Here is a 27,171-nt window from a genome sequence, read left to right as displayed (position 1 = left end):
CCCCACACTGCATGGGGGGCTCTGAACAAGCCCCCTGATGCCCCTCCCCCTTTGCTCCCCCAGCCCCTCCAAGGCCAGCTCTGGCCCTTTAAGAAGAAAGCCCCAGGACAGCAGCAGCCAAAGCGGGTTTGGCTAAATTGAATCACTGCCCCCCAAATCAGCCGAATCCAAAGCAAATACTAGCCACTTCGCACAGGCCTACCATACTGTACGCGGAAGCTCGGGAGGAGCATTTTGACAGGCAAAACAGGCTTTAGGCAAAAGTAAGATGTAGGCACTGTTTTAAGGTGGCCAAGCTTAGAATCTGGCCTCTTAATGGAAAGTTCATTACAGAATTGTGTTATATAAAAATGTAGTCAATGGGCTGAATGAAAAGAGGCACTGGAGTAAGAAAGGTGATGATGGGGCCAAGCGGTGTTGGTCTAGAGGCCAGGCAGTGAGCCACCAGGCAACAACTGGGTACAGATTACTAATGTTGTGCACAGCCTGGGAGCTCCATGAGCAGCAGTCATCTTTAGAAGAAGGTGGAAGGCACTTGGGGCCAGACTTCCTAAGACATCCAAGGACCTGAAGGGGCAGAGAGATGTTTGGGAAATTGCCAGCAGGCACCCTTCTGGATCCTGAGGTGCCCAAATGATCCTAAAAACCTGGCCTTTGGTCTTCATTTCAATGCCCGAGTTGCAATCAAACAGCATGCTTCTCTGGGACCTTTCACCAGAGGTCTGCAAAGTGCTTTGCAAGGAGGAGGCGGCATCCCTGATCTCTTTGCCCGTTTACTGGTAGGACACTAAGGCACGAAGGCCCCAATACAGCAAAGTACTTGGCTGACATAGCACCTGCAAGGAGTCTCATTAAAGCCACTAGGACCATCTACAGACAGAACCGCAGCCAGGGAGGGGAGAAGACTTGCCCACGAAAGAGACCACTCTGCAGCCCCCTCTCCTATACAAGCAGCCTTCCTTGGTCCCTCTCTCCTCATCACCCCAGTAAACACCCAAAGCCTGCTTACCCCATTACACTAAAGCAGCCCTAAGGTGGATGGAGACAAGTCACAGCCATTTCTGTTACATTTCTGCTCATAACATCTCTAGGTGTGTATAGATATATTTTTTTTAATTTAAATTTTTTTTTTTTTACCCTGGGGGAAAAAAAAAAAAAAAAAAAAAGCGTTCTAGCGGAAGAGGGTGCGGGCTAGTCCTGGGCACCACATGGCAGGGAGCACCACCGTGAAAACTGACTCAGCATCTGCCAGTCCTACTAGTTATGTGCCATTGGCAGTGCTGCTGATTCTCAGGTGAGGAAGTGCTATGGAGGGGCACAACAGTACGACTGAGCACTGCCTCCTGGAGCCAAGGCCTGATTCTCATCTACGCAGAGATCCATTTGAGCTGCCCTTGCAGCAGAATGGGGCCCTGCCAATCCAATTCATGCCCATTTACAAGACCAGAGTGTAAGTGAGCATGTGGCCAGAAGAGGTTTTTTTTAAATTCATGCCCGTTTTATATTGAAGATGCGTCACCCCCAACGCACCCTTCCTGAAGCACCATAGAAAGTCATAGTCTTAGAAAAGGAATCAATGGAAATGACAAACTGCCTCAGCTACACATGGTTCACACCGACTGAGAGGAAGGAGAGTAAGAATACAGAGTTAAGCACCATAAGAATCTACTTTGTTCGATCCATAAACATGAACAATAAAAAAAGGACTTACAGCCCTGCATGAAAACATCGCTGCAAGTGTCTGGAGGGCAGCAGCATGTCCAGGCTGCAGTCACTGCTAGCAAGCCCTGAAGGCATCGATTCATGAGACACGCCAGTGCTTCACTGCACTGGTCACTAAGCGCTATCATTTGTCAGCATTGCAATGGTAATTCCACTTGGTCCTGTCTAGTACTAGTGCTCTGGGAGTTGGGGGGTAGGGGCGACCCTTGGAAGAGCAGAGGGAGGTTGGGCCATGGCAATATAAGAGCACCCTCTGTTGTCCTTGGTTCAGTCCCAGACAGCATCCCTGGAGACTTGCCCTGCCTTTCATCCTTTCTCCTCGTGCCTACAGCATCTGGTGGAGGGTGGTGGAGTCTGGGTAGTCTGCCAGCTTCGAGGTAGATGTTTATCCTACTCCATCTCTGAGTGACCTGTTCCACAAAACCACGCTGAGCCCCTCGCTCATGCGTGCTCTCTCCCCACATACAAATCCTTTGTCTGTTGGTATGTGCTATGTAGCAGGCCCCTCGCCTCAGATGGCTCCCCCTCTCCCTTCCCCCAGCTGCTGTTCAACCTTCAGCCACGGATCTCCAGCCAGAGAGACACCATGCCTCCTTTGGAAGTGCCACCAGCCTGGTCAGCAGGGCCTCAGGGTACAGAAGTCTAGCTCCTGAGGTTTCTTCCTGAGATTGCAGCGATCCCGAGGCAACAGCTGCCCTGCCTGGGCTGTGCACTTCAGCATGCGCCTCTTGAAGCCTCTGCCACAGGTTTTGGAGCAAGAGGACCAAGGACCTGCCTCCCATGTGGGGCAGGGGTCTCCGCATATCCTGACGTCAACAGGCCGCTGGGTGGCATCGCACTCAGAGGCCAGGTGGCCGTAGGAGTCACGACAGTCCACAGAGCGCTTCTGCAGCCCATTGCCACAGGTGACAGAACAGGCCTCCCAGCCTCCAGCTGCCCACTTGTAGGATGGGCGTTTGTAACTCGGCCTGCCCATGTCCAGGTGGTTGGATAGGCTTAGGACACTGTTGGTGAGGTCAGGCAGGCTCTTCCCATCACTCTTGTATGAGGACTTGTCATCTTTTCTCTCCTTGGGCAGGTAGAAGGAGTAACGCACCCGGGGGGGAGTCATTTTCCCAACTGACAGCACCTCCAGAGTCAGAGGCTCCTGGATAGGCTTAAAGGACTGAAGGCTTTCCACTGCCGTGCCTGTCCCACTGTACCGCAGCACGCTGCCCTTCACTATCAGGTCCCTCTCCACAGCCGAGACAATGAAGTGCCCATTGAGCAGATACTTGCCTTGCCCATTCTTCAGAGCTAGGTAGTTATCATCATTAATCAGTCCCTTGTAGCCACGCTGCCTGATGTCAATGCTGGAGGCTCCTGCTGGAATGACCACCACAAAGTTGTAGCCATGCCTATAAGACAAAGAAAGAGGGTGTTAGCACCACACCAGTACTGCTGGGAACAGTTATTTGTCCATCAAGGGGATGAAGCTCCAAGCCAAATGCAGACTGAACTGCTCCCCACAGCTCCATTAGAAAGCTACAGTAAAACCTTCCCGCTGTGTCCAAGTATGGTGCAGGGACCTGCAAGTGATAGGGTGACTACTCGCACATCAGTCCAAGTCATCCAGCATCTTCATTTGAGGTTAAATGCTGACAAGATTCTGCAGTGTAGACAGGTCTCACCCTCCCCCACAAAAGACTAGATTTAAGTCAGGTAGACTAGACCCTGGGACCTTGGATCTAAAGACCCAGCAGCCATCACTAGCAGTAACAGTTGCTTATGAACAAGAGGCGAATGGTCCCTCCCTTTCCCTACATTTTCTGAAATGCATGTTAAAAAAGACAAGCCTGGGGGGTTGAGGAAACAGGACTATCAGACACTCACATGGGCTTTGTGAACAACCCCGAAACCTTCTTGCAGCTCTTGTTGTCTCCTCCACACACACTGCATTTGTCAAACTTCTTCTTGGAGCCCAGCTTCCCGTCACATCCCGCTTTGATGCATTTGCCCTGGACGCAGACAGAGGTGGAGTCGGGTGCACATGGGGTCCCATCTACCACCTGCAGGTCACCAAGGGGGAGAGGAGGTCTTAGCAGTCAAGGCATTTGGTTCCCAGGTGCATAAGAGTGCCCCACATCCCACCTGTGCATGTACCACCAGCATCCAAGGAGGAACCTTTGGGTGCTGGGGTACACCAATCCCAGAGCTGCTCTAAGTTATGCCTGCCTCTAGACCAGCCTGGTACAGAGAAGACATTAATAGGCATAAAGCCACCTGTGTCCCCACCCCATGTTGGGGCTGTGTTGGCACCTGCCCAGAGGCACAACCCAGAATCATGACTTTTATACCACATCTATGAACAACTTCTCTCCCTACCTAATCAGCAATCCTGACACCTGGACACTGCAAATGAACAGGTTTAGAGAGCCAGTTGACCCTTTGGTGGTGTCACTGTATTCCCCATCCCAATTCAGACAGACAGCCCAGTCCTGTGCGTGCGAGCTTGAGCTCCCATGAAAAGCTGCCTCCTTGCCTTTTGCACACCTAGGGCACCAGAGCAAAAGCAATCTCACGTGCTTTGCAAACCTGGGCCAGAGCCAAGACTGGTCTAAACTGGCAGTTCCACCGAATTCAGCACAGCTCCAGCATAGACTCTGGCTTGCAACCCCTCAGTGCCTTGCAGTAGCACTGTTTCCCCAGATTAACTGTCTGTTCGTTCTTGAATCCCAATAGCATAGAGCGGTACCTGCAGCCTCTAAGGCAGAGCATCCCAAAGGCCAGTTACCCGATTACTCCATCTAAGTATAAAGCCTTCCTGCTCATTCATTTCCAGTGATGCTTGTGTTCTCCTTACTCATTAATACAGTTAACCATCACTCTCCTTACACAGTCATTTATAGCAGCTTCCCGTTTCCCTTCCCTCAAGCCCAATGGCTCATACAGTTGCTCTCCCCCTCCTCACCTTAGGAGCCAACACATAGAAGTAACCTGTGCCGTTAGCCCTGCATATGAGCTTGCATTTGTCTCGAGGCGAAACTCCTGAGTACTTAGGGACCCACGAGACGGAGGCAGTGAGCCGGTTGGTGCTGTGGCTGTAGCCATTGAAGGCCTCGCACTGTTCCTCTCGGAAACTCTTTCCTGGCACTGGAAGGAAATAAAGCACATGTGGAAATGCCACCAGGAAGGGCATCCTCAGCTGGAATGCATCTGCCTGGCAGGGCCCAGGCCTGGGATCTGAGCATGGAGGAGCAGCGGCAGAGTGTCCTATCCCTTGCTCTGATTTTATTTCAGTTCTGTTCCACTGACTTCAGAAGAGTCACTCCTGATGTACATGACTGTAAATGGGATGAAAAAAAATCTGACCTTGAATGTACAAACAACTTGACCCAGCTAGATTACTCAGAATTGCAGGGGGTTGCCTCTCTACCTGAAGTTGCTAACATGCTAGTCTTTCCACTTTTAGCAGAGTCAGAACAGCAAGTCAGGTTCTTTGGATATTCTGGACACTAGCAAGATGTGTGTTACAAGAGAGATTGGTTTCCAGGGAAAGGATAATGATGGTACAGGACTGCTAATGGGAGAAACACAAGCTACACTCATAGCCAAGACAGCATCAGCTGCAATGATAACATCAGCATTTGCTGAAAACATCTGGGATTCACAGGAGAGTACATGTCAAAGAAAGGAATTACAAGGCACCTATCGCCAATCACCTAATGGAGAAGGGTATTAGGAGAAGTGCAGAGGGCCTGGCCAGGAGTGAGCAGAGAAGGAGTTAACTGGCCTCCTTAAGCAAAGGAAACAACACAGCTGCATACCCTCAGTGTGGAGATTGTGTTTGGGATCCCATCCACAAAGCAAGGTTGGGACCAGCTGTAGCAAATTAGACAATTCCCCCCAGCACACCATAAGAGGCATGTGCAGAGACAGCTGGGCTAGCTGGCACAGGGGAGGTAGAGGAAGTGTTCACTGTATATGCCTTTCCATATGGGCCTGCACGCAAGCTGCGCACATCAGGCCTCAGAGTTCCTCTCACTTGAGAGCCAGGCCCTTGCCTTCTCCCTGTACAATTCCAGGAGAAGACCACACTCAGCCATGCCTCTCATTCACCTTCCCTGCCACGTATGCAAATACCAGCCACACAGGGCGCATCCCCACATGCAGGGATGTGCACTTGCAGCAGCAAAAATAGTGGCACAAATCTGTGCCTCTACTTTTTGCCACAGTGCATGCCCCCGCATGTGCACCTTGGTGTGGGGCAAACTGCCCCACTTCAGGGAAACTGCACTTTCCTCACTGCTCCCAGCATGCTAGAGGAGCTGGGTGACAACTAAAGGAGGAGTACAGATGCTCTGGCTGGCAGCCAGAGCATCTCCCTGGAGAACTAAGTCTCCCAGTTTGCTAGCACATGCTCTTCTTGTGTGCATACACCATGCTGTTTTTTTCCCCCTATGGTGGGTTTTGTTTGGGTTTTTTTGTTCTGTTTTTTTAATACCAGGATTTCCTGGTAGCAAAATTCTCTCTCAGTGCAAAGCACATTTTAACTTTCTGGGCATGCAGCTTGTGGCACCACAAAGATGTCTGCAGCACCACCAGCTGCATGTGCCAGCCCGTCTGGATGTGGCCTTAACATCCACTTCCCTATGCTGCCCTCCACCTGCTAGGGAACAGGATGCTCATGCACAGTAAGGAGGCACTGCTAGTACCCACCATCCATCAGCACAGTATCTGATCTTCCTCCAAGGAAAGTCAATAGCAAAGGCCATGACAAATTTGGTGGAGTGTCTGGCACTTCTCCCTGTTTGGGACAGGGCTTCTACTTTTGCCGGGGGAAGGAAGGAGTGGAAAGTTCAGACCGTCATTGTTGCCTGTGCAGGAAAGACATGCACTCCGGGTTTGAGTGCTGTGCAGTCACACCTCGGCAGAGTGTGACCCCTTGCATCACGTTGGCAGAGCCAGGTTTTCTGCTGTGACAACTCTCTAATCCAGGGGCAGGCAATTATTTCAGGTGGAGGGCCACTCAGAGTTTTGGCAAGCCATCAAGGGCTGCATGACAGGCAGCTAGGGACAGATAAATATTAATTTTCTAAATTTTTTAGGTGCCCCACGGACCAGATAGAATGGCCCGGCGGGCCACATGTTGCCCACTGCTGCTCTAATCTCTTTCTGCTTTAACTAAGTAAGTTTGATTTACATCAGCTAAGTATGTGATGTAAAACTCTGTACTAATGCCCAGGGGTAAATGAGCACACACGGGATGCAGAGCAAAGGAAACAGGACCTCCATCTAACAAAAATGTCTGCAAACCTTGCAAGAAGTAGCAACTGTGGAGGTGGCATTAGGTAGCTGATTGTGTGAAACTTTGATTTCTTTTTTTCCCTGAAAAAACATGGTTTCTTTCCCTCAGTTTAAAGTGTTTGAAATACTCCAAGAATTTAAAGTGCTGATTTTTGGAGGGGTGGGGGCTGCAGGGGGGCAAGGGAGGGGGAATATTTTCCGTATTTTTTACATTCTACTCTCCGCTCTGCTGTGCATGGGGAGAAAAAATAACCACAGACTCTCAGTCTGAGCTTTATTCCCCAGTGATGTAACCACTCCCTGACAGACCAGACGGTGTTAGGCTGGAGGGTAATGTAGGGATGAGCACACCACTAGTTCAGGTGAGCGAACTGATGCAGATAAAATAATAAGCCAGTTAACTCCATATCTAACAATTTAAGCCACATGTTTGCAGATACAGTCATTTTCCTGCTCTAGCCCCATCAACCAGTTTTCACAGGCCAGGACAGAAATGCCATAAGACTGAGGATTTCTACAGAATTTCCATCCCAGAAGAACTGGGAAGATTGAGATTAAAGATGTTGATAGCGAGACAGAAGCTGGGATTGAATGAGAGGAACAACGGTCAGTGTGAATGAGCAAAACTGGGACGTGACACTTCCTGCCTTTAAGCTACTGCCTACTTTCCTCTTTAGAGCCTCCCTAAACCAATTGGATGGCTGAAATATTTGAAGCCCTTTCTTCCCTTCTGGCTAAAAACAAAGGCAGAAGCATGAACACCCCAGCTCCTCCTTCAGGACATGTCTGCAGATTCCACAGGTCCAATTATCACTTAATTATTTGAGTGCTTGAACTGTGCCCCTCCAGCTCCCTGAGCTGCTGCTAATTTCAATGCTACACTGCACCATGGATGCAATGGAGAATCCACTGCCAAGAGGCTGTTCCAGGAGCAGGCAGCTGCCCATTTTCTTTACCTGTGCTATTTAAAGGGCCCTTTCAATTCACCAACAGTCCTCAGTATCAACCAGTTCCAGAACAGGTTCTTCCCCTCCCAGCTGCCCCCTTCCCTGGGGGAAGCCTTACCTGAATCGGAGCATGGATCTAGGCTGCAGGACCGGTACTTGACACGGATGCCCTCACAGTACTTCCCTCCATTGGCAGGCACTGGATTGTTGCATTCGCGCTTGGCCAGCTGGACTCCTCCACCACAGGTCCGAGAGCACTGGCCATAGGGTGACCACTTCCCCCAGTTGCCATCCACCTGCCAGAAAATGGGATGTTAAGAGGAAAGCGCCTTTACCCTGCAGCAATATCAAAACCAGCACGTTGTGCCGTATCTGGGCTCTCAGCAGAGTGGACCAGACTCAGCGGGAGAGGTCCACAACATACCCAAGATTGACCAGAGGATCTTTCCCTGGGGGAAATATTCTACCCTCTCTGGCTGTTGCACTCAACAAAAGTCATTCAGAAGAAACGCCTACTGGGCACCAGCAACAGCAGCAAAATGGTATTAAGAATAAGCCCTGTTCTCACACAAAAGTGCAGTCAGTAGAAGTCCCATCCCTGCAACCCAAGAGCAGCAATTAAGACCTTACACCCTTGGCAAAAGCATATTGTTTAATTCCCTTCCTTCTCTACCCCAATTGCTTTTGATACAGCAACAGCCAGGGACACAAATGATGTCAGGGGTTCCTAATGCAAAGTAGGGCCCTTGTGTTCTCTATCACTGGCTCTTGAGAATGCTTGGAAATGGCGAGCAACTTGGTGGCCTGAAGAGTTTGTGCTTCTTTAAGGTCAAACCACAAACACCATAATGAGCATCTCAGCCTGGCCAGTGAGGCAACTGAGCATGTAAGTGATCTGTCCAAGACCAGGGTGCCCCTTGCAGGGAGACTGGAGTTATCCAACATAGAGGATAACTACTGCATAGCACAGCTTTCTAGGGAAACGCTCACTTTCCATGGGTTAAAGGATGATGAAAATCAACACTCCTGGGCCTGGTGCCACATGGTGGAATTAGAAAACATCTCCCTGGGGCTGAGCAAGCTGCTGCAATCAGAGAGGGTAGGTGCCATACCCAGGCTCACTATCTGGCAGGCTCTTTTCCACCACATCTGCAGTGAGCTCTGGGGAGCCTGCTTGCATCAGGGTTCAGTGCAGATAGGTCTACAAACTCCATATTGCACTCTTCAGCCCAAGCTGCAGCCTTCATGCGACTTGCCTTGGCCTCCCCACTGACTCCCCCCAGCACAAAGCAGGCCGGTACTCACCCTGTACTTACTGATGTTATGCCTCTCGACGCAGGCTCCCTTCATGCAGAACCTTCCCTCTCCACAGCTGGTGCCGTCAGCCCAGGGGAAGTGGCGTGTCTGACAGACGATCTGCCCCCGAGCTTTTCCCGTGCACCACAGCTTGGTGCAATACTGCATGTAGGGGCAGGGCTTGGAGCCGATGCCAAAGGCCAGCTCACACTGCTGGTTGAGGGTATAGCTGGCCCCAGGGAGGTCCTCTGGCAGAGGGATGGGCTTGGTGGGTTGGTCCAGCAAGCAATCCCCTGTGGGGCAGTGAAAGAAGAGAAATGCTCAGTGAGATGCAATCAGAATGACCTGAGTTTCAGTGCTGGGTACCATCACACTCATCGTCTTGTAGGAGAAAAACAGTTACAGCTGGTAAATAGAGAGCCACATCACACTGCAGAACCCATGGACCTCAATGCTGCAAGAAGCTGGCAAGTAAATCTGTGGCTGGATTGACTGATTTATTCATAGCTGAGCAGGAGCCATGTGATGATTTTTTTTTCTAATCAACATTATCTGTAGTTTTCATAACTACCAGCCAGCTCCCACTGGGGCAAGTGTCCACTTTGCAAACAGCTCCAATACAGCTGGCACTGCCAAGTACCACCATGAGACCAACCAGTGACTGACTACGCTCAAGGTTAATAGCTGAGCTTTTCAAGTCTGTCTAAGGAACTTAGGCACATATCTCCCATCGATATTCTACCCTCCCAATTTCAGCCAGTCCTCTGGATCAAGGCTTAAGCAGGTTGGCAGGTGAGTGGAGCTGTTCAGGGGGGCATTTTGGGCCAGGGGGCTCCAACAGCAGAAGCAGTGAGGCCTTATAGGTCTGCTTTAAAATCAGGTCCAAGGCAAGTAAAGAGTTACAAAAAACAAACCCAGCATCGCAAAGCTAGACCATTTCCAAGTTGATCTAGTCTCGGGTGCTATGTGGTCCCTTAGAAGTGATAATTTCTGGCAGCCTTCAAGCTGCCTAAAAGTAAACTGTTTAGAAAGGGAGAACTGCTGAAGTCTATGGAACTAAGGGCTGTCCCAGCTCAGCTCTCTGATGGCTTCAAGCCTGCAGACATCTGGTGTGAGGATTACAGATGCCCCCTCCGGCCTCAGCCCCCTGCCTTCTTCCCCACCCTCAAGGGAGGTTCACGGCTCTACCTGCTCTTGCCCTTCATATCCAGTGTGGCCAAGTTGCTAGGTCAGGGCATTTGCTATGTGTGGTGTCAATGAAGAATAAACAGAAATGGTCACCCAGAGCTGGGAGAAGACAGGATGAGAGCAGGAGCTTCAGCAGGACAGAGCACAGGAAAGAGGAACTCACTCAATAACAAGCATGGATCCCATTTCAGGGGCAGCTACTGGCCCCAATGACTGAGATCTGCACCCACGCTCTCCTCCAAATGCCCTTCAGTGGGGATGCACAGAGGCAAGGCAAGGCTGGGATTCATCTCAGAGCATTCAGTCTCTGCCTTTCCTCAGCCATGCACCCACAAAGCACAACTGACAGCACTTCTCATGGGAGGGCCCTCTACCCAGCATCCTACTGTCCCTCACATCAGGCAGGGACCTGGAACAGGGACCTGAAGCAGGTTTCTGTGCCTACCTGGAATGGCATCAAAAAATATATATCAAAGAATCATAGAAAGTTTGGGATGGAAGGGACCTCAGGAGGTCATCTAGTCCAACCCCTTGTTCAAAGCAAGACCATCCCCAACTAGAGCATCCCAGCCAAGGCTTTGTCAAGTTGGGCCCTAAAAACCTCCAAGGATGGAGATTCCCCCACCCCTCTAGGTAACCTGTTCCAGTGCTTCACCACCCTCCCAGTGAGAGAGTTTTTTCTTAATATCCAATGTAAACCTCCCTTGCTGCAACTTCTGACCATTGCTCCTTGTTCTGTCATCTGCCCCCACTGAGATCAGACCAGCTCCATCCTCTTTGGACCCCCCTGCAGGGACTTGAAGGCTGCTATTGAATCCCTTCTCAGTCTTCTCTTCTCCAAACTAAATAAGCTCAGTTCCCTAAGCCTCTCCTCAGGAGTCATGTCCCCCAGCCCCTGACCCATTTTCATTGCCTTCTACTGGACTCCCTCCAATTTGTCCACGTCCTTTCTGTAGTGGGGGGCCCAAAACTGGACACAGGACTCCAGATATGGCCTCACTAGTGCCGAATAAAGGGGAATAATCACTTCCCTCAATTTGCTAGCAACAATCCTCCCAATGCAGCCCAGGATGCCATTTCCCTTCTTGGCAACAAGGGCACACCGCTGGCTCATATTCAGCTTCTTGTCCACTGTCACCCCCAGGTCCTTTTCTGCAGCCAGTCAGCCCCGAGCCTGTCCCGGTACATAGAATTATTCTAGCAATGGACTTCACAGTTTTGTGAATACCCCAGGGTGCCTCACATCACCTGCTGGGACTGGCCTCCAGTAACACCTGACCTGAGCCAGCATCAGCAACTGCATCCCCCTCCCTCTCCTCTCCATCCACCCCTCCCACCTACCTATGGTCCCAGCCCCAGCTCACCATGCCCACTGTCAAGGAAGTCGGTGATGATGGCCGCGCTGCAGGCTGACCAGGGGCTGGCACGGTCAATCTGTATGAGGGTGGGAGACATCATGTGGTTGGTTTTCAGTCTACCAAAGGTCTCCTCACAAACCTTCACGTTATCATGGGGCATGTTGAACACATGACCTAGAAAAGTAAAAGGAAGAAGCAACTTTAAGAATAACGGACAGCCCTTATACAGAGCTAGCCATCAGTAGATCTCAAAAGGTACTTCACAACAGAGTGCAGTATCATTGGCCCATTTTACAGAAGAGGAAACAGAGGCAGAATTAGTTGCCTAAATTCGCCTAGTGGCAGAGCCAGGAAGAGAACCCAGATTCCAGAGTCGGATCTACTCATCTGTCCAGCGGGCTACATCACTATTCACTACCAAAGTGTGAAGGGGTTACTGCAACCCACTCTCATCCCTAAGAGGCACCATCTACCCTTCCGCACAGTGCAGCCTGTGCAGGAAGGTCAGGCCTCGTTCGCAGCTGGGCAAAGCCTCTGTCCCCTCGGGCTGACAACCAGCCACACACAAAGGCAGCACCCACATACTCTGTGGCTCTTCTGCCAGTGACCCCAAGACCCTGCAGCGCAAGGAGTTCATCCATCAGCATCCACTGATGCACGCAAAGGAGGAGCAGTCCTAGGTGCTGACTTCAAAAGCAGGGTAGAAAAATAACAGCTACCACCACGCCTGCTGCCTGGTAGCAGTTGAGTCAGCTGCCCCTGTGCATGTTGCTGCCCCAGGCACCCGCCTGCCTTGTTACACCTCTGGCTCCCACAGAAGCCAGACAGACTTACCAGCTGCTTCCACAGGAACAGAGTTAAGCCAGTACATGGGGACCATTGCAGGGCACAGCTCCAGGCCTTGTGTTAGGATGAAGCCAAGTGTCATCTTAGGGGATTGGCATAACTGTAACAACCCCCTCTGGCCTTAAAGGTGTGCTCTGCTCTCCACAGCAATCCCGAGACAGCCACCAAAATACACATCACCTGCTCGCCCTGCTCTTAGTGTGCTGCAAGCTGGGTGGTGGCCCATTAGCATAACACTGGGCTCACCCAGCACCATGCACAAGAACATGAGAAAAAGCTGCTTGGCACAAGCCAAGGAGTGACTACCTAGCACATGGCTCTTGCGGACATGGGCAGCGGGCATGAGCAAGCAGAGCCAGCATTTCAGCACCCATCTTGGGATCACTGTGGAAGAAACAATACCCACATCCTGGAAACTGAAAATCCCACTCCCCTTTAGCCCACAGCTCACTGGCTAAACTGGGAAGCATCTCCCCTTAAAGCCCAAGGCAGAAAAGCTAACATCTCTACAGAGATCTGTCTGTCACCAAGCACCTTCTCTCCTCCAACAGGCAGCTCTGCAGGGGGACCAGGGCACAAGGGCATCCCTTGGGCAGGGTGGGGTGCAATTCAACTGAGCACTCGGGCTGGTCCCTTGAGACCCTGGTGAGCTGGAAGGAAGCCCTGGGCATGGCTGAGCCCTGCTACCTCTGCTCAAGCCAGTGTCATGGAGCCCTCATTGGCTTTCACAAGCTACCACTCCTACATTGCAATGCAAATCCAGCATTGCCTCAGCTGCAAGGTCTCTCCCCATGGACTCTGTGTGCCCCTCCTAGATGCTAATGAGTCACTTCACCCCAGCTCTTGGCCATTCTCTGCAACCCAGAAGAAACATTTATTGTCTGTGGGCCTACAGCTCCGAAATGCCGGCAACACAGGCCTCCCCCCGCCCCCACTTTGGACAGCTTTGCCAGCTCCACTCCTTGTGTTTCAATCAGATTGCCCATAAGACAGACAAGCCATAATACATGTAAGTAATCCTGCCAGTGAGGTCCCCAAGCCAGCACTTTTCTAGCCAAAACTCACACCATCTGCTTCGTGTATGGACGTTGGCTTATTTTGAAGGAATGAGAGAAAGCAAAATTGAACCGGAGAAAGAGAAAGCAAGGAAATTGCAACAGAAAAGCAGATTTCACAGCTCAGCCCCTGAGGGAGTACATGTGACTCCGGATCCGAGGGTGTGCCTAACGGATCCCAGCGTGTTATTTCAGGTCTCCTCAATCCTGGAAAATAAACCAAAGCGGCATCAAGGACACAATATAGCTGGGATGGCTCAGCCGCCCACACCAGCCACTCTCACTTCCCAGCAGCTTTTTTCCAGTGGTTTGCCTCCAACCTCCCAGGAGTGCCGGGAAGAAAGCTGGTGAGTCTGTCTCGCTGTCTCACCCCAAGGTGGAGTTTCCCCAGAAAGCTGTTCTGGAAGCGTGGCTATTGTCTAAACTTCCTGGGGTTGGAATTCAGGGTTATTTTAAACATTGCAGGCTTCCCTCCCTTTCCCTGCTCTCCTAATGATGGAGCAATAAACATTAGCAGATTTGGGAGGCATGTTTTTTTCCTCCCCAGGTGGCAGACAGTCCTGGGCTCTACAACTCTGCTGTGGGCTTGGTTAAAGTGGCAGCTCCCAAGCCACAGAAAGATCGACAAAGGCTCTCACTATTAAACCTGAGAATGGTCTGGCAGATGTTGGCAAGCAGGCACAAGGCACAGGGAATGGACGGTTGCCCAAGACACTAAATACCTATGCACATCACATGAGCACAACCCTGGTCCTCCACACCGCTGTGGTCCAAGGCTCCATATACCACCGATGGATCAAGCCCTATCCACCTCCCCCTGTGCCCCACACATTCACCCTCCAATTGAGGAAGTGAGGACACCCCAAGGAGAGCACACACTCTAACCCTGGTTTCCAGCACATTCAGGAGCATTCCCCTCACCTGATACTCAATCTTGGGGCTTATTTCTTGGGTCACATCGCAGAACTCCCTACCGCCATGGTGGAGTCATGCCCCACGGCAGACAGCACGAGGAAGAGTATCAGTGAACCACATGGCTTCACAAAAGGTATATGCAGCTCTAGCATCAGGAGAGGAGCAGTTCAGTGCAGTGGATAGGGCCCCAGGCAGGGGGTAAGGACTCCTGGGTTCAATTCCTGGCTTGGCCACAGATGTTCTACGTGACACTGAGGCATGAGGAGTACTGACATGCTCAAGTTATCCCTCTGTGCAAAAATACTTTGAGATCAAGATCCAACCACAGCTGAATAGCAGAGCACGTGGTGGGTAGAAGGACCTCAGCTGCACAGTGCATGAATAAGATGCCCTGGAGTAGCACAAACAGGGACTGGCATTCCCAGCCTCCTGCTCCCCCACAGCCCCTTACCCAGCTCATGCGCCGTGGTGAAGGCAGAAGGGAGCCCGTCGTCCTCAATAACGGAGCAGCTGCGCTTGGGGTCGCACATAGTGCCAACATCAGCCATGCCCAGTGTGTCGCAGGTGGTGGCACCGCACAAATCCTGCAGGGGACATGGGCAGAGGACAAAACTATGCATTAGTGGTGCAGCTTGAGCACTGAATACGCAGGTCCTGAACCATCCCCCAGGGGAAGGACTGAGCCCTCAAGAAACGACTCAGATGCCTTGCCGCACACAGGCAAGAAAGAATTTGTTTTTGCATGAAAGAATCCCCAAAAAGGAAGAACCAGGAGGGAGTTTCACATCTCTGTTTATACAGTGCAGCATCCAGGAAGCCTCTCCAGCAGGAGCCCGACCTAAAATACACACAACCTTGGACTGTGCTATGTACTGAAATGGCACGTTTGGAATTAACCCTGGCACCGAGGGCACCTTATATATAGCATCTTCCCGCATTTTCAGTGACAGTCACTCCTGCTTCCCCTGTTCAGCCAGGAGAAGCACAGCCTGAACACCAAAGGATTCAGTCCAGCTTCTTTTGGTTCAGAAAGACAGTAAGTCTGATTTAATGCTCACTGAAGTCAATGGAAAGATTTGCTGCACTGGAACGAGGCTCAAGAAACTGGTCAGTTTTCACCTCTGGCTGGCTTTGAGAGGTTTATGGGTCAGATCCAAAGTCAGCTGAAGTCAACTGAAAAGCTCCTATCACTTCAAATTGTTTTGGATTCAAGCCGGTACCAGCATTGGGAGGACACAAAAGTTTGAACTGATCTAATCTTCACCAATCGCTGACACTCATTTTAACATTCAAATGGCTTAAAATTATTGCATTCCCCTTTTTCTGGCTTCCTAGTTGCCCCTGACTGTCTGGATTGGACCAAAAACACTGAGCAACTGTGGGTGGGCCTCTTCTTAATATATTTATATGTCCCATGTGCCTAGAAAGAGTCATAAGAAACCTCATGTTATAGCATCCAATTACCATTTCCAGGTTCTGAAAACAGAACCCCTATCAGGATATTCTCTACTGCCATGGGCTTATTGCAACCAAATAGGCAAAATATCATCCACATATTCTATACCCCATTGTGCTAGGGGCTGCGCAGAAGCAGACATGATTCCTGTATAAGAACCTCATCTAAACAGTCAAGAGAGACAACATCTGAGCAAGAGAATGGGGAGACTGCCATGAAGAAGCTGGTAATTTCTGGTGCCCAACTTGATGCTTTTTAAAAATGCACTGCTTTTCAAAGAGCATCAGCCACTGCCTCTGAAAACCAGGCCCCTTTCAGGTCTGTTTTATAAGCTACCTGCCAGCTGAGAGGTTCAGTGACCCTAATAATCTTGACCAGAGGCATAAAGTCACTTGTCCAGGGTCACCCAGACAATCTGTCCCAGAGCCAAGCACTTGAACTTAACATCTGAACCGCAAAAGCAACTTTCCTCACTTGCAGATATAAACCAGGCTCTAATTTCTATTAACATTTGCTTAACTTCACCTACTCTCAACAAGGTCCTTGCAGCTCTCAGCCACTGCAGACCATTGTGGTTTATCTGAGCTCCCCAGGCACAGATAGCATACAGCAGCCTGTGAATGAAGTGATTCATGCTCTGAAGGAGAAGGCGGCACTGTAGGAAGACTGCCGGGAAGCACTGCCTCTTTAAGCAGTGGGTTGAACTGCAGTCATAATGCTTTGCACTGCTGCTTGTTCAGTGTGCTTTACAAAAGGTGGTGTTAGTAGCCCCTGAGGAAGTGATGGCATTGGAAACAGAAAGTAGGTATCCTGGCCCCAGACCCATGTGCTACTCAGCAGACTGCACTGTTTCTCTGGGCTACACCAGAGTAAGACCTTCCCAAGAGAGTGCTGGCAGGGGGCACTGCACTGGAGATGAAAGCTGTAACTGGTTTCTGCTGGCTCAGGTACAGGTTTAGTGGTAAAGGCAATATAGCCTGGTAGTCCAGAGACCAGAGTTGAATCCCTGATTATCACTCTTCTGTGAGACAGAGATGGGAGATGCACCCAAGATAGAACTGGGGAAATGACTGCAGAATTGGGCAAGGGAGAGCATCTGCAGCGCCAAGGAGTGAAACAAGGTGGCTTCCCTTTCAAGCCCAGAAAAGCCTGCCACAGAGGATGCCTTTCCCACCCTGATGAGGTGCTGCCAAAATGTCCTTGGCTTTCTCAGGAGCCAGGGAAATCTCTAGCCTCTGAAGTGACGTGTGCATGACAGTCTGAAGACTTGCAGTTCACCCCGGAGAGGGAAGTTTTATCTCCCTGCTGGAAGTCCTGAAGGTAACTAATTGCTTCTGGTTGTAACTCACTCCAACTTTCCCAGGCTTGTAGTTTTAAGTCTCATGTTTCTGACTCTTCCTTTACCGCTTGTCCTTAGTGAGCAAACAGACCCCGCTGAGGAGGACCACTGTGTCAGCTGCTGGAGCAAGAAGCCCAGGCAGTACTTTTGCCACACCTGTCTTAAGAGGGCAGCTGTAAGGAGCCAGGACTGAGATGATGCTGCTAGTCAAGAGAGGCTGGCATACAGATTTTACTCCCTCAACAGAATTAATAACAGTTTCAGGGCAAACCCTCCCAGGCCTGGACTCCCTTTGAACCAGGACTTGTACAGGGATGTTGTAGTCTCCCACACAGCAGAGGCCACAGAGGATGCTCAGTTGCAAGGGAGACAAAATTTACCCAATGGAACAAGAACAGGATTCCAAGCAGTGGTCAGAGAGGCAGGACGCCTGGGTTCTTCTCCCACTGAAGAAGATCAATCAGAGATCTTCAAATTTAGGTTCCCTAAATAATATTGGTGATCACCTTCCAGCAGCTCCAAGCAACCTGAGCAAATAGTGAATCCCTGCTCCACAGACTAAATGCTAGACATGGGCTAGGTGTATAAGGAGTATAGCTGTTAATTTGGAAGTACTTGGCATCCAAAACCCCTGCTGCAGACAGTAGGAGCAGCAGGTGCTCAATGCCTCTGCTGAAAGCTGGGTGCATTATCTCCATCTCCAAATGTAAGTTCTGGAAACTGAGTTTGAATAATTTAGTCTTTCACCTCCCAGTGCCTGAGAGAGAGCATGGGGAGACTGCCATGAAACAACTGGTAATTTCTGGTGCCCAACTTGAGGCTTCTTAAAAGAGTGCCTCAGTTTCCCCATCTGAGACATTACAATAAAGACATATGCCTGTACTGGAGAGTTTGCATGATGTCATTAAGGTCTGGTCCTGCATAATTAAAGTCTGTGGAAGTTTTACCAAAGTCAGGGGGAGCTGGATTGGGCCTTTAGGCCACATCCACACAAGTGTGGACATTTGGTTCCCTGGGGACAACTAGCAGCAGGACACCTTGGGCTGCCGCTAGCTGTCACCCAGGAATGCCTGTGCTATGCACCCTCTTACATGCAGCAGGGTACGCTGGGTGGGGTACGGGAGGCTGGGCCAACATTGGGCTGGCCCCAGCAGCCTTGCCTGGGGGCCTTGTGGGGCTGCAGCAGTGGTAATCCTACTGCTCAGAGCCTGGCCAGCAGCTGAAGTGTGACTGTGGCCGGCCAGGCTCCATTTTTGATTTGCATGTGCTGCCCCCCATGTGCGCCACTTTTTTTTCCACCCCCCATGGGGGTTTTTTTGACCCCAAAAGCCACACCTCTTGTGCTGCACCCTTGCAGCTCAGAGAACAGCTGAATGTGCGGCATGTGGCATTCCAGATGCATCTGCGGCACCACATGCTGCACAGCCATGCTCATCTGGACACAGTCTTACTGGCTATATACAGATATAGATTATGACGTTCCCCTTGTCCGCTTAAAATGTAATGTTTTCTGAGGCAGGAACTTTCCCTCTCTGTGAGCATGTGCCTTGCCTAACCAGTGGCAAGGTGCACACACACTATTGAGAGACAGGTGTATTTATGTTAACACAAATAAAGTCAGACAGAAGTTACCATAGAGAGCAGATCACTGCTACCTGTCTGAAGAGAGCCCTTGCTCCTTGCTATCCCACCTCCTTTTCTTCCATGCTCGTCTCTCTCTCCAGACTAGAGGACTTAAGAGGACCATTTGAGTAACCTAAAAGTGGAGATGTATCCCCAGGGCAGGGCTCACCCAATGAGTCTGACATTGGGTCACATTTGATAGCTTCTCAGGTTTCAAGGCAGTGCACAGCTAGCTCCCTACCGAGCAGCCCTCACCACTGAAGTTCACCCGCATGGGAAAGTCCAGGAAGATGAATGGTATTCCCTCCTTCCCCCTGGACTTTACACAAACATTTTTAATTTGTTTGTGAAGATCTAAGTATTGGTTTTTCACTCTTTTAATCATCTTCTCTGATCAGGCAAGGAGTTCCTAGAATCAAAGGAGGAAATAAATAAATAAATAAATAAAAAACGCACTCCCAGACTGAGCAGGGGCAGGGTATCACTGCAGCTTGCAAAATGGACAAAAACAAGCTACAATACTTAGCATCCAAAAGGACCTACTACACTATAAAATGAAAGATCCATGCCGTATCTCTACCCAGAGAGAGAGTCTAAGATGCTAAATATCTTACAAGAAAAGCTCATCTGCTAAAATGTCCACCCTGGTCTCTAAACTGAGACGTTCCTATAAGCATCCAAACCACTGGGGCTTATCCAAAATGAACTGAGGTTCATCCAGCAATAATTAATGACTATTTCAGAAGGTTCTGGCCATGGCTCTGCTGGCTTTGATAGAAGATGTGTGAAACTCATGAGATACTTTGTAAACATCGTTCTATCCATGGGGAAAGAGTTAGCACTTGCACAGAAAAGCAGCAAGGGCCAGAACAACATGGGTTGCATTTAGAAGGCACTAGGGAATGCGTCATCCAGATCTAAACAGAAGCCATGGGATAGGGTGAGAAAGAACACAGAATAGCTTGGATGACACCCAACCAGATGGCCCATCAAGAACATCTTGCCAAGGTCCGTGACCTTCATGGGATGGAGGGTCACCTTTGGATTTGAACAAGAGGCTTGGAACTGAGACTCCTCGGTACTCAACCTCAAATGAAAGTCACAAACTCTCTCTCTGCTTAATTCTCCCCTTCTTTTCAATAGGGATGATACTTATCTGCCTAGGTCCAGAAGGCACTGGTTAATCCATAAAGCCCCTTGAGATCTTTCACATCTCTGTCCAGACAAAGGAGGAGATGGTTCTTTAGGAAAAGAGCATCTGTACAACCAGCACATTCCTCCCCTCTCAGGGAAAGCTAGTCAATGGAGCAGATAATTTGGCACCGTCTAATGGAGTGAATGATTTGAAAGGTTTCAAAGAGACTAAAATAAATGGAGTCAGGAGCCAAGGAAAAAAAAAAAAAAAAAAAGTCTCCTGTGAGCAGCAATGACTACCATATGGCTGAAAACCCACAGCATGCTTGGCGCTGGGTTTTTAGTGGCCTCTCTCAGATGGACATGCAGAGGCACAATTCCGGATTCAACTGCAAATGAAATGACTTTGATGGAGTCATCTTTGTCCCAAGAGAGAGTGTATCACCATCACAAAACTGTTACACGATTGGACACAACAGGAAGTGAGAAGAGGCCCTGAATTCAGTCCTCAGAGGTAAACTGGCAGAGCTGCATTGGGAGCCCAGGGCAGGAACAAGAGGGGAGGCTGCAGGTGAGTATTGAGGGCATTGGCAGAACTGAGTGGGGAGCTAAAGGTCCTGATCCTTAAACAGAACTGGCAGAGCTGGGTAAGCTGTTTCTCTGATCTTTGAAGCTTACAGTCTCAACTGAATAAGGAGCATGCTGGCATCTTTACAGCTTCCCCTGCAGGAGGATCCTGGACCTTTCTTTCCTTTAGCAGCTAAGGGCTGTAGCTCATACTTTTGGAGGAGAATCTCTCTGACTGAAAGGGAGCACAGCAATCCATCACCATGGTGCCTCGCCTCATCTTCAAATTGAGGAATTCAGGGGAACCACTTAACCGCTCTGTCAGTCAGTCTCCCCGGATGGAGTGCAGTGAGGAGTTGGCAGCACGTAGGTTCACTGGCATTAAGGCTCGCCGCCATCTGGAATCACGGCCATCATTCTCACTACCATGCATATGGTCAGCATCTCCATGTCAGGACACCTTAAGGCTTGACCATTAGCTTCAAAAGGGAGTCGGGCACATACTCCTCCCAAGCTCCACTAGCCTCCTGGGAGTGGCCTTTGCCCCCCTAGCTAGGAGAGATCAGCAGCATGACTCACCTTCCTGCCAAATGACCATCCTAAACCCACAGCTACAAGTATGTATGGGAGTGCTCAACCTCTCCACAGCAGTGGATGCTCAGAGACCTTTTACCTTACAATCAGTTAGACTTCACATCCTTGGGTATACGTTATCCATGCTTTCCCCTGGGATCCAGATATGGGACATGTCCTGCTAGCATCAGCGTCAGAGCTAGAAACGAGACCCATAAGGATTCAAGTAACAATTGCCAAGAGGTTTTTCAGGCTTTGCAGAGGAGAAATCCAGAGGCATCTGATCTTTTTCTCTCTCTAGTTTGATGACTTTAGTTTTCCATTCCTGGGTTTTCTTTTGATCTTGCCCAAGTGAACACAGAAACTACTCCACTTGCTTCCACACTCACTCGCCTCAGTGTAAATCAGGAGAGTCTCCCAGAGAGAAGTGGAAGTAGCCTGGCATCAGGCTGGAGTAAGTGAGAACCAAACTGGGTTCCTCAAATGCCAGTGCTGAGGCATAGTTCCTGCTGGGAGGAAGACACCCAGTCGTGTCCTAGGGGCCCACACTTCAGTTCCCTGCTCCAGAGACTGACTGTGTGGCTTTAGCCAAGTCACTTAGCCTCTCTATCCATCCATTAGCAGCAGAAATCACTGCCCTGCCCTTCCCCTGCCCCACAGGAGTGCTGTGAAGAGAGAGATGCATTGAAGGCTGGAGGCGACTCATTCTATGGTAATATAGGCCAGAGAAGCATCTTAGGGAAAGAGATGACCCCATTAAGACTGAAGCACTGGGCAGGAGCCTGGAGATGCGGCTCTGCCGTTCAGTTCTTTTCAAGTCACTTCTCAACACAGTCTTCCTGACTATCTGATGGGGGCAATGACAGATTTTCCTTTCCCCCCCCAACGTGCTTTGCAAACCACAGAGAGGCCGCCTGCAGAAACAGAGCATTATAAATGCAGGTGGGCCCTGGTGCTGCAGATGGGCCCCTGCTATGAAGAAGCCAGCACTGTGCAGTGATCTCATATAGGCTAAAGGGGTCTGAGGCTTTCACACCGTCAGTTTAGTGTGGGTTCCTAGCTCAAAGGTCCTGCTCCCTCTTGGGAAGCAGCACGGCAGTGCAGGTGAGACTCAGTCTTTTCCAACAAAGCTACTGAGGGCAAAGGCCATAGTTAAACAGGAAGGGTTGGTACAGCTAGGACACGCAGTGAAGAGCCTGGTCATATGCTTCTCTTTACTCATTGCTCTTTTAAGAATCTCTGTTTCCTTGCTGGCTGAGAGAACATTTGGCTCAGTGCCCAACACCTGCACCGACACACTGACCCACTTACGGCTGTGAACCTCGACTGCTCACTGCAGGGATACATTAACAAGCAGCTCTTAGTGGGCCCTCCCCCAGGACCTGGGTTCAGATCTCAATGGCAGCATCCCAGTGACCATCCCTCTTGAAATGCCAAGCTGCAGCTCCATGCCGCTAACAAGAGCATCCTCATACCAGAGAAGCCCTCACCCAGCAATGCTGGCCATCCAGCCAGCTCCAAAGCCTGGCTCAGAAGGTCAGCAAAGGAACACAAAGCAAGAGACCCCGCAGAGATGAGTCAGTGGTGCAAGAAAGGCCAAGAGATGGGATGCGAGGGGAATGAAAGCATCTGGACTCCTGGATTAACAGTGGAATGGCATCCCCTCAGTACAGAGCAAGGGAGGGGAGTGGGGAACTACAGACAGAAACAAAGCGGGGTGGAAATCAGGAGATGAGACAGAGCAGAGGAAAGAGGTGGACGATGGGAGAGAGAGAATGAATGAAACGCAAAGGGCCTCCCTCTCCACTAGGCTGATCCCTCTGTCACCAACATCTGGGCAGAGCACATGCAGGATTATGCCACTGGTGCACAACCAGAGAATGCTGGGCTGGCAACGTGTCACACCAACTCTGCGCCAGAAATCACTTAAGTACAAGTCCCATGAGGATCAGCCCTAACGCACACACGTGGGGAAGCGTGCCGTGAAGCTGAGGAAGGTTCTGTGCTAGCAGTATAAGGACAGACTGTTCCTGGATTGTGGCTAAAAGTACTGGGAACTGATCAGTGCCATGGACAGATGGTGCAGATGTCTGAAAGAGAGAGCAGGATAACCCTGAAGCTGGATCAATGGATGTAGCAAAGAAATTCTTCTTCTCTCTGAAGACCTGCCCTTTTTGACCGACACATGAGTTTCCCAGACATTCCTGGACTTTACGGCTAAATAGGACCATTTTGATCATCTAGTTTCACCCCCTGTATAACACAGGCCAGAGAATTTTACCCAGAGATTCCTGCACTGGGACTGTGCAATAACACAATCCCATCAGAACTCATTAGAGGGGATGAAGGCATCGGAGGCTGAATTACAGAGCCAGCTTCCCCGGTAAACTGGATGCCAGGAAAACAGACTGCCAGTGGAAGTGTCACTCATTTAAAATCCCGCAAGATCTGGTGAGGATGGGAAAGAGGAGAAGGTGGAAACAGCCTAGTTTAGAGCTGCCACCTCCAGTGGGATTTCCATAATGTTCCCAGTGAAGCTTTGCTCCACAGCAGTGTTTTTCAGTCTTTTTTCTATTTGCAGACACCTAAAAAATTTTAGACGGAGGTGCAGACTCCATTGAATGGTAAGTGTGGGTATTCAGATACTTTCGGGTAGATTATACTCATCTTTCGTGGAACCCTTAGACGTGGTCTGTGGACATGCAGGGCTCCATAGGTCCTTGTTTTACTTCACTGTGGATAATCTGAGCATGACCTGGTAGCCCTGTGTGTTGCTCCAGTGCCCCCTGCATGGACTCTACATACTGGCCCTTTACTAGGAAATAGTACTTGAAACAACTGCAGCTTCTCTCCTCCAAGGAACTTGGGATGTCACCTTTGCAACCTCCTCAGCATTTTAATAATTTTAGAGATAAGGAAAATGAAGCACACAGAGAAGCAAGTGGTCCACAGTAACCTGGTCAATGGCAAAGCCGAGAAAGACAGCCCAGGCCGCCTCCCGCATCTCAAACATCTTCTGGCCTTTCTAAGTTTTGCAAAGCAAACACTAAGCAGGAGCAGCTGCTCCCAAAACCAGGAAGTTGCCCATGGCCCCTTCTCAAACATCTCTGAAGGTTGCAAAGGAGGCCACTGATCTGCACAGTGCCCCCAGGTGGTGCCCCGCGCTGCACACATGCTCCTGCTTGAATCCTGCAGCTCCGGAGCAAGTGATCAGCATAGGAAACCCCCCACCCCCCACTTGCTCCTTTGTGAAGTAGAAGGCTCTATACTGGAGGGTTGTCATCCTCTGTGGAAGGGAATTGCTTCTCCTCCCCTTACAAGTCCTCCATGCCCCCTGCCCCCTTCCTCATGCTGATGTTAGAGAACAGCCTACAACACCAGCTGTCATGGCTGATCCTGGCAGACTCGGAGCACTGCTTGCAGCGAGGAACGTAACAATGCCACCATCTACTTCTGAGTAGCAAAGGCTTGAGCTGTACAAGCCAAGCACTGGGACTGTGGTCCCATCTCCTGCAGGCTCCAGGCTCCCATATGACACTCCAACCTTCCCTCACCAGCCCAACAGGATCAGGCAGCCACTGTGCCATTGCCCCACTTACGCCAAGCTTGGCATAACAGATTCTTAAGATGCCCACTCCGTGTCTTTCCGGCTTGTTTTCTTGAGCCATGCTGCAGGGTCACTGTTGCGTTGTTTCAAGCTCCAAAGGACACCATGTCCCCTCTCCACAAGCACTCAGAACTGAACAGGGTCAGCCTTCTTCAAAGCCACTTGAGTTTTCCATTAAGGACTGCACACCTAAGCACTGGAAGCAACCATAACATCTAAGCTCTCCACACCCGAATCCACAAGTTATGGAACGCCATATACTCTCCTGACACCTGGTTCACTGAACAGAGAGAACAATACTCGTTTCCAAAGATCAAGGACTTCCACAATTGTCCTGGGCTGACGGTAATCTGGACAAACTTGCAGAGCATCAGGCCAAAGATGGCGGGAACTGTAGCCAACATATTAGAACCACTCCGTGTTCAACACTTGTCCCAGGAGGCAGAGGTGACATGCTGCATAGTCCAAGCACCCCTCGCACAACGCCAGCGAAGACGTCTCATCTGCTCTCGCTGGCAAGCCCCAGCTGGTTATAGATGCATGGAAAGAGCTTGCCAAGGACATCCATAATCCAGTTCAATTTACATCACGGGGAGCAAGACTGTGGGAGCTCCTGATGCCAGACCGAGAAAGCACAACCCCATTCATCAGCAGCTTGTTGACTACAACTGGAAACTGTCTATCAATTGGACTGTAGATGAAATAAAAGCTACATGGTTACATAACCTCCTTCTGGCAGGGAGATGAACTTCAGGGTATCGGGAGACTGGAGATGGAGGAGTTCAAGGCAGATGTCTGTGCTGATCACATGCCCTCGCACTGAGCTTCCACTGGGATTTCAGCAACGGATGGTTTAGCAATGCATGATGAATGTAGCCAGCCATCATTTGAGTTTTAAGACAGCACAGGGCTTAAACTGTCAAATTCATCCCTGGCGCAACTCCAGTGACATTGGTGATGTTTACATCAGGGATGAATCTGGCTCCTGAAGTGGCAGCATCAACACACTTATTTGCAACAATCCTAAAACAGACTGGTCCAATGGAAAGATTACCATGGACTCCAACGGGCTTTGGATCAAACCGTCTCTGTTCCCATTGAATGGGATTTATGGCTGGCTAGAGAACACAAACCGAGTCTGGAACGGCTGGTGAGAAAAATGGATTGGAGTTTCTACAGTTGAAGTGATCGTGCATTGGGCAGTCCCTATAACATTACACAAGAGGCCACCAGTTATCACGGGCCTGGGCGGCAACGCTTATATTGACTGTTACGTCTCGCTTGGAGCCAGGTCTTTTCCCTCCTAGAACACTTAACAAGGGAACAAAGTTACCAATATGCCCCTCACCACTTCCAAAAGGCAGATGCTGGTCCCTTCCAGGGTATAATCCTGGTGGGGAAGTGGGATGGAAGAGAGTTAGAAGTGTCCATGTCACTGTTAAAGCGTTATGGGACTTCTGCCTGTGGTGCGATGCTCAGGCAGAAGACTTTGGCCTCCTCTAGCCTGCCAACTCGCATTAGTGATTTTACTAATCCAGCCAGCCACATGCCAGCAAACCACTGCAAGTCCATGAGTGCACTGACAGTCTGAGCTACAGCCCGTCCCAGTGACAAAACGCCCCTTGATTGCAGCTCACTGGGCTGCACCCTACTGGGATTTATGCCCTGTGCAGTCCCAAACTACGGCAGGTGGGGAGCCAAGAGCACAACCTGGCTGCTTCCTTCTGGCACCACTCAGGCAGGCAATAACAGGAGGCAAGTTGGCCTTGGGACTGTCAACTGCATTCATCGCTGCCGTGCAATGGAGAGAGGTCCACCATCTGTATCGGCAGTCAGCAACAACGGCAAAGCGCAGGCTGCTTTACTGGAGGTGGGCGAAGCCTTCTGTGCATCTTAAAAGCCAAGGATGGCCCCCCCGATGCATGCAGTCCCTTCCCCGGGACAGATGCGACATCGCCGCTGGGCAGCAGAGCCAGAGGCAGTCTGCAGGCCACAACTGGCCGATGGGAGAGAGGTTCGCGATTCAAAGACGTTTCAGGGCTGCTGTCCATGTCCAGTTCCCACCTGGCGGGGGTTCAGGGGCCCCATCGCCAACGAGCCACTGGTCTCAAATCTTAGGCACGCTAAGGAGCCGTTAACAACTGGCACCATGGGGGCAGGAACAAGCTTGGCCCAGATCCAGCCTAGTGGTGCTGCCTACCAGCTCCGCCCAGCCCGGCTGCGGGGCTCTCCTGCCCACACGGCGCCCGTCGGCGGCAC

At 50.4% G+C, this 27,171-nt stretch overlaps 1 protein-coding gene and 1 long non-coding RNA gene across 2 annotated transcripts in view; one reads left to right on the top strand and one right to left on the bottom strand.

Annotated features, from left to right (window-relative positions):
- Positions 1-1,557, top strand: part of LOC109318014 — an 8,098-nt gene extending 6,541 nt beyond the window's left edge. Inside the window, exon 3 of the long non-coding RNA XR_002103164.1 lies at positions 1,476-1,557. This is a non-coding gene — a long non-coding RNA (uncharacterized LOC109318014). The remainder of the gene's footprint in view (positions 1-1,475) is intronic.
- ADAMTS15 (ADAM metallopeptidase with thrombospondin type 1 motif 15) lies at positions 1,486-17,827 on the bottom strand. The gene is made up of 7 exons (XM_019547012.1): positions 15,065-17,827; positions 11,804-11,971; positions 9,261-9,544; positions 8,074-8,251; positions 4,673-4,854; positions 3,595-3,770; positions 1,486-3,119 (listed from the first exon to the last, which is right to left on the bottom strand). Exons 1-7 carry the CDS (start codon positions 15,231-15,233, stop codon positions 2,339-2,341), a joined length of 1,938 nt encoding a protein of 645 aa, XP_019402557.1. The 5' UTR covers positions 15,234-17,827; the 3' UTR covers positions 1,486-2,338.
- Positions 17,828-27,171: the final 9,344 nt, after the last annotated feature.

This window comes from Crocodylus porosus, unplaced genomic scaffold (assembly GCF_001723895.1).
Source record: "Crocodylus porosus isolate Cpor-Errol unplaced genomic scaffold, CroPor_comp1, whole genome shotgun sequence".
In the NCBI taxonomy this organism is placed as follows: Eukaryota; Metazoa; Chordata; order Crocodylia; family Crocodylidae; genus Crocodylus; species Crocodylus porosus.
Note: the sequence above shows the minus strand (reverse complement) of the source record. Positions and strands in the feature narration are given on the sequence as shown.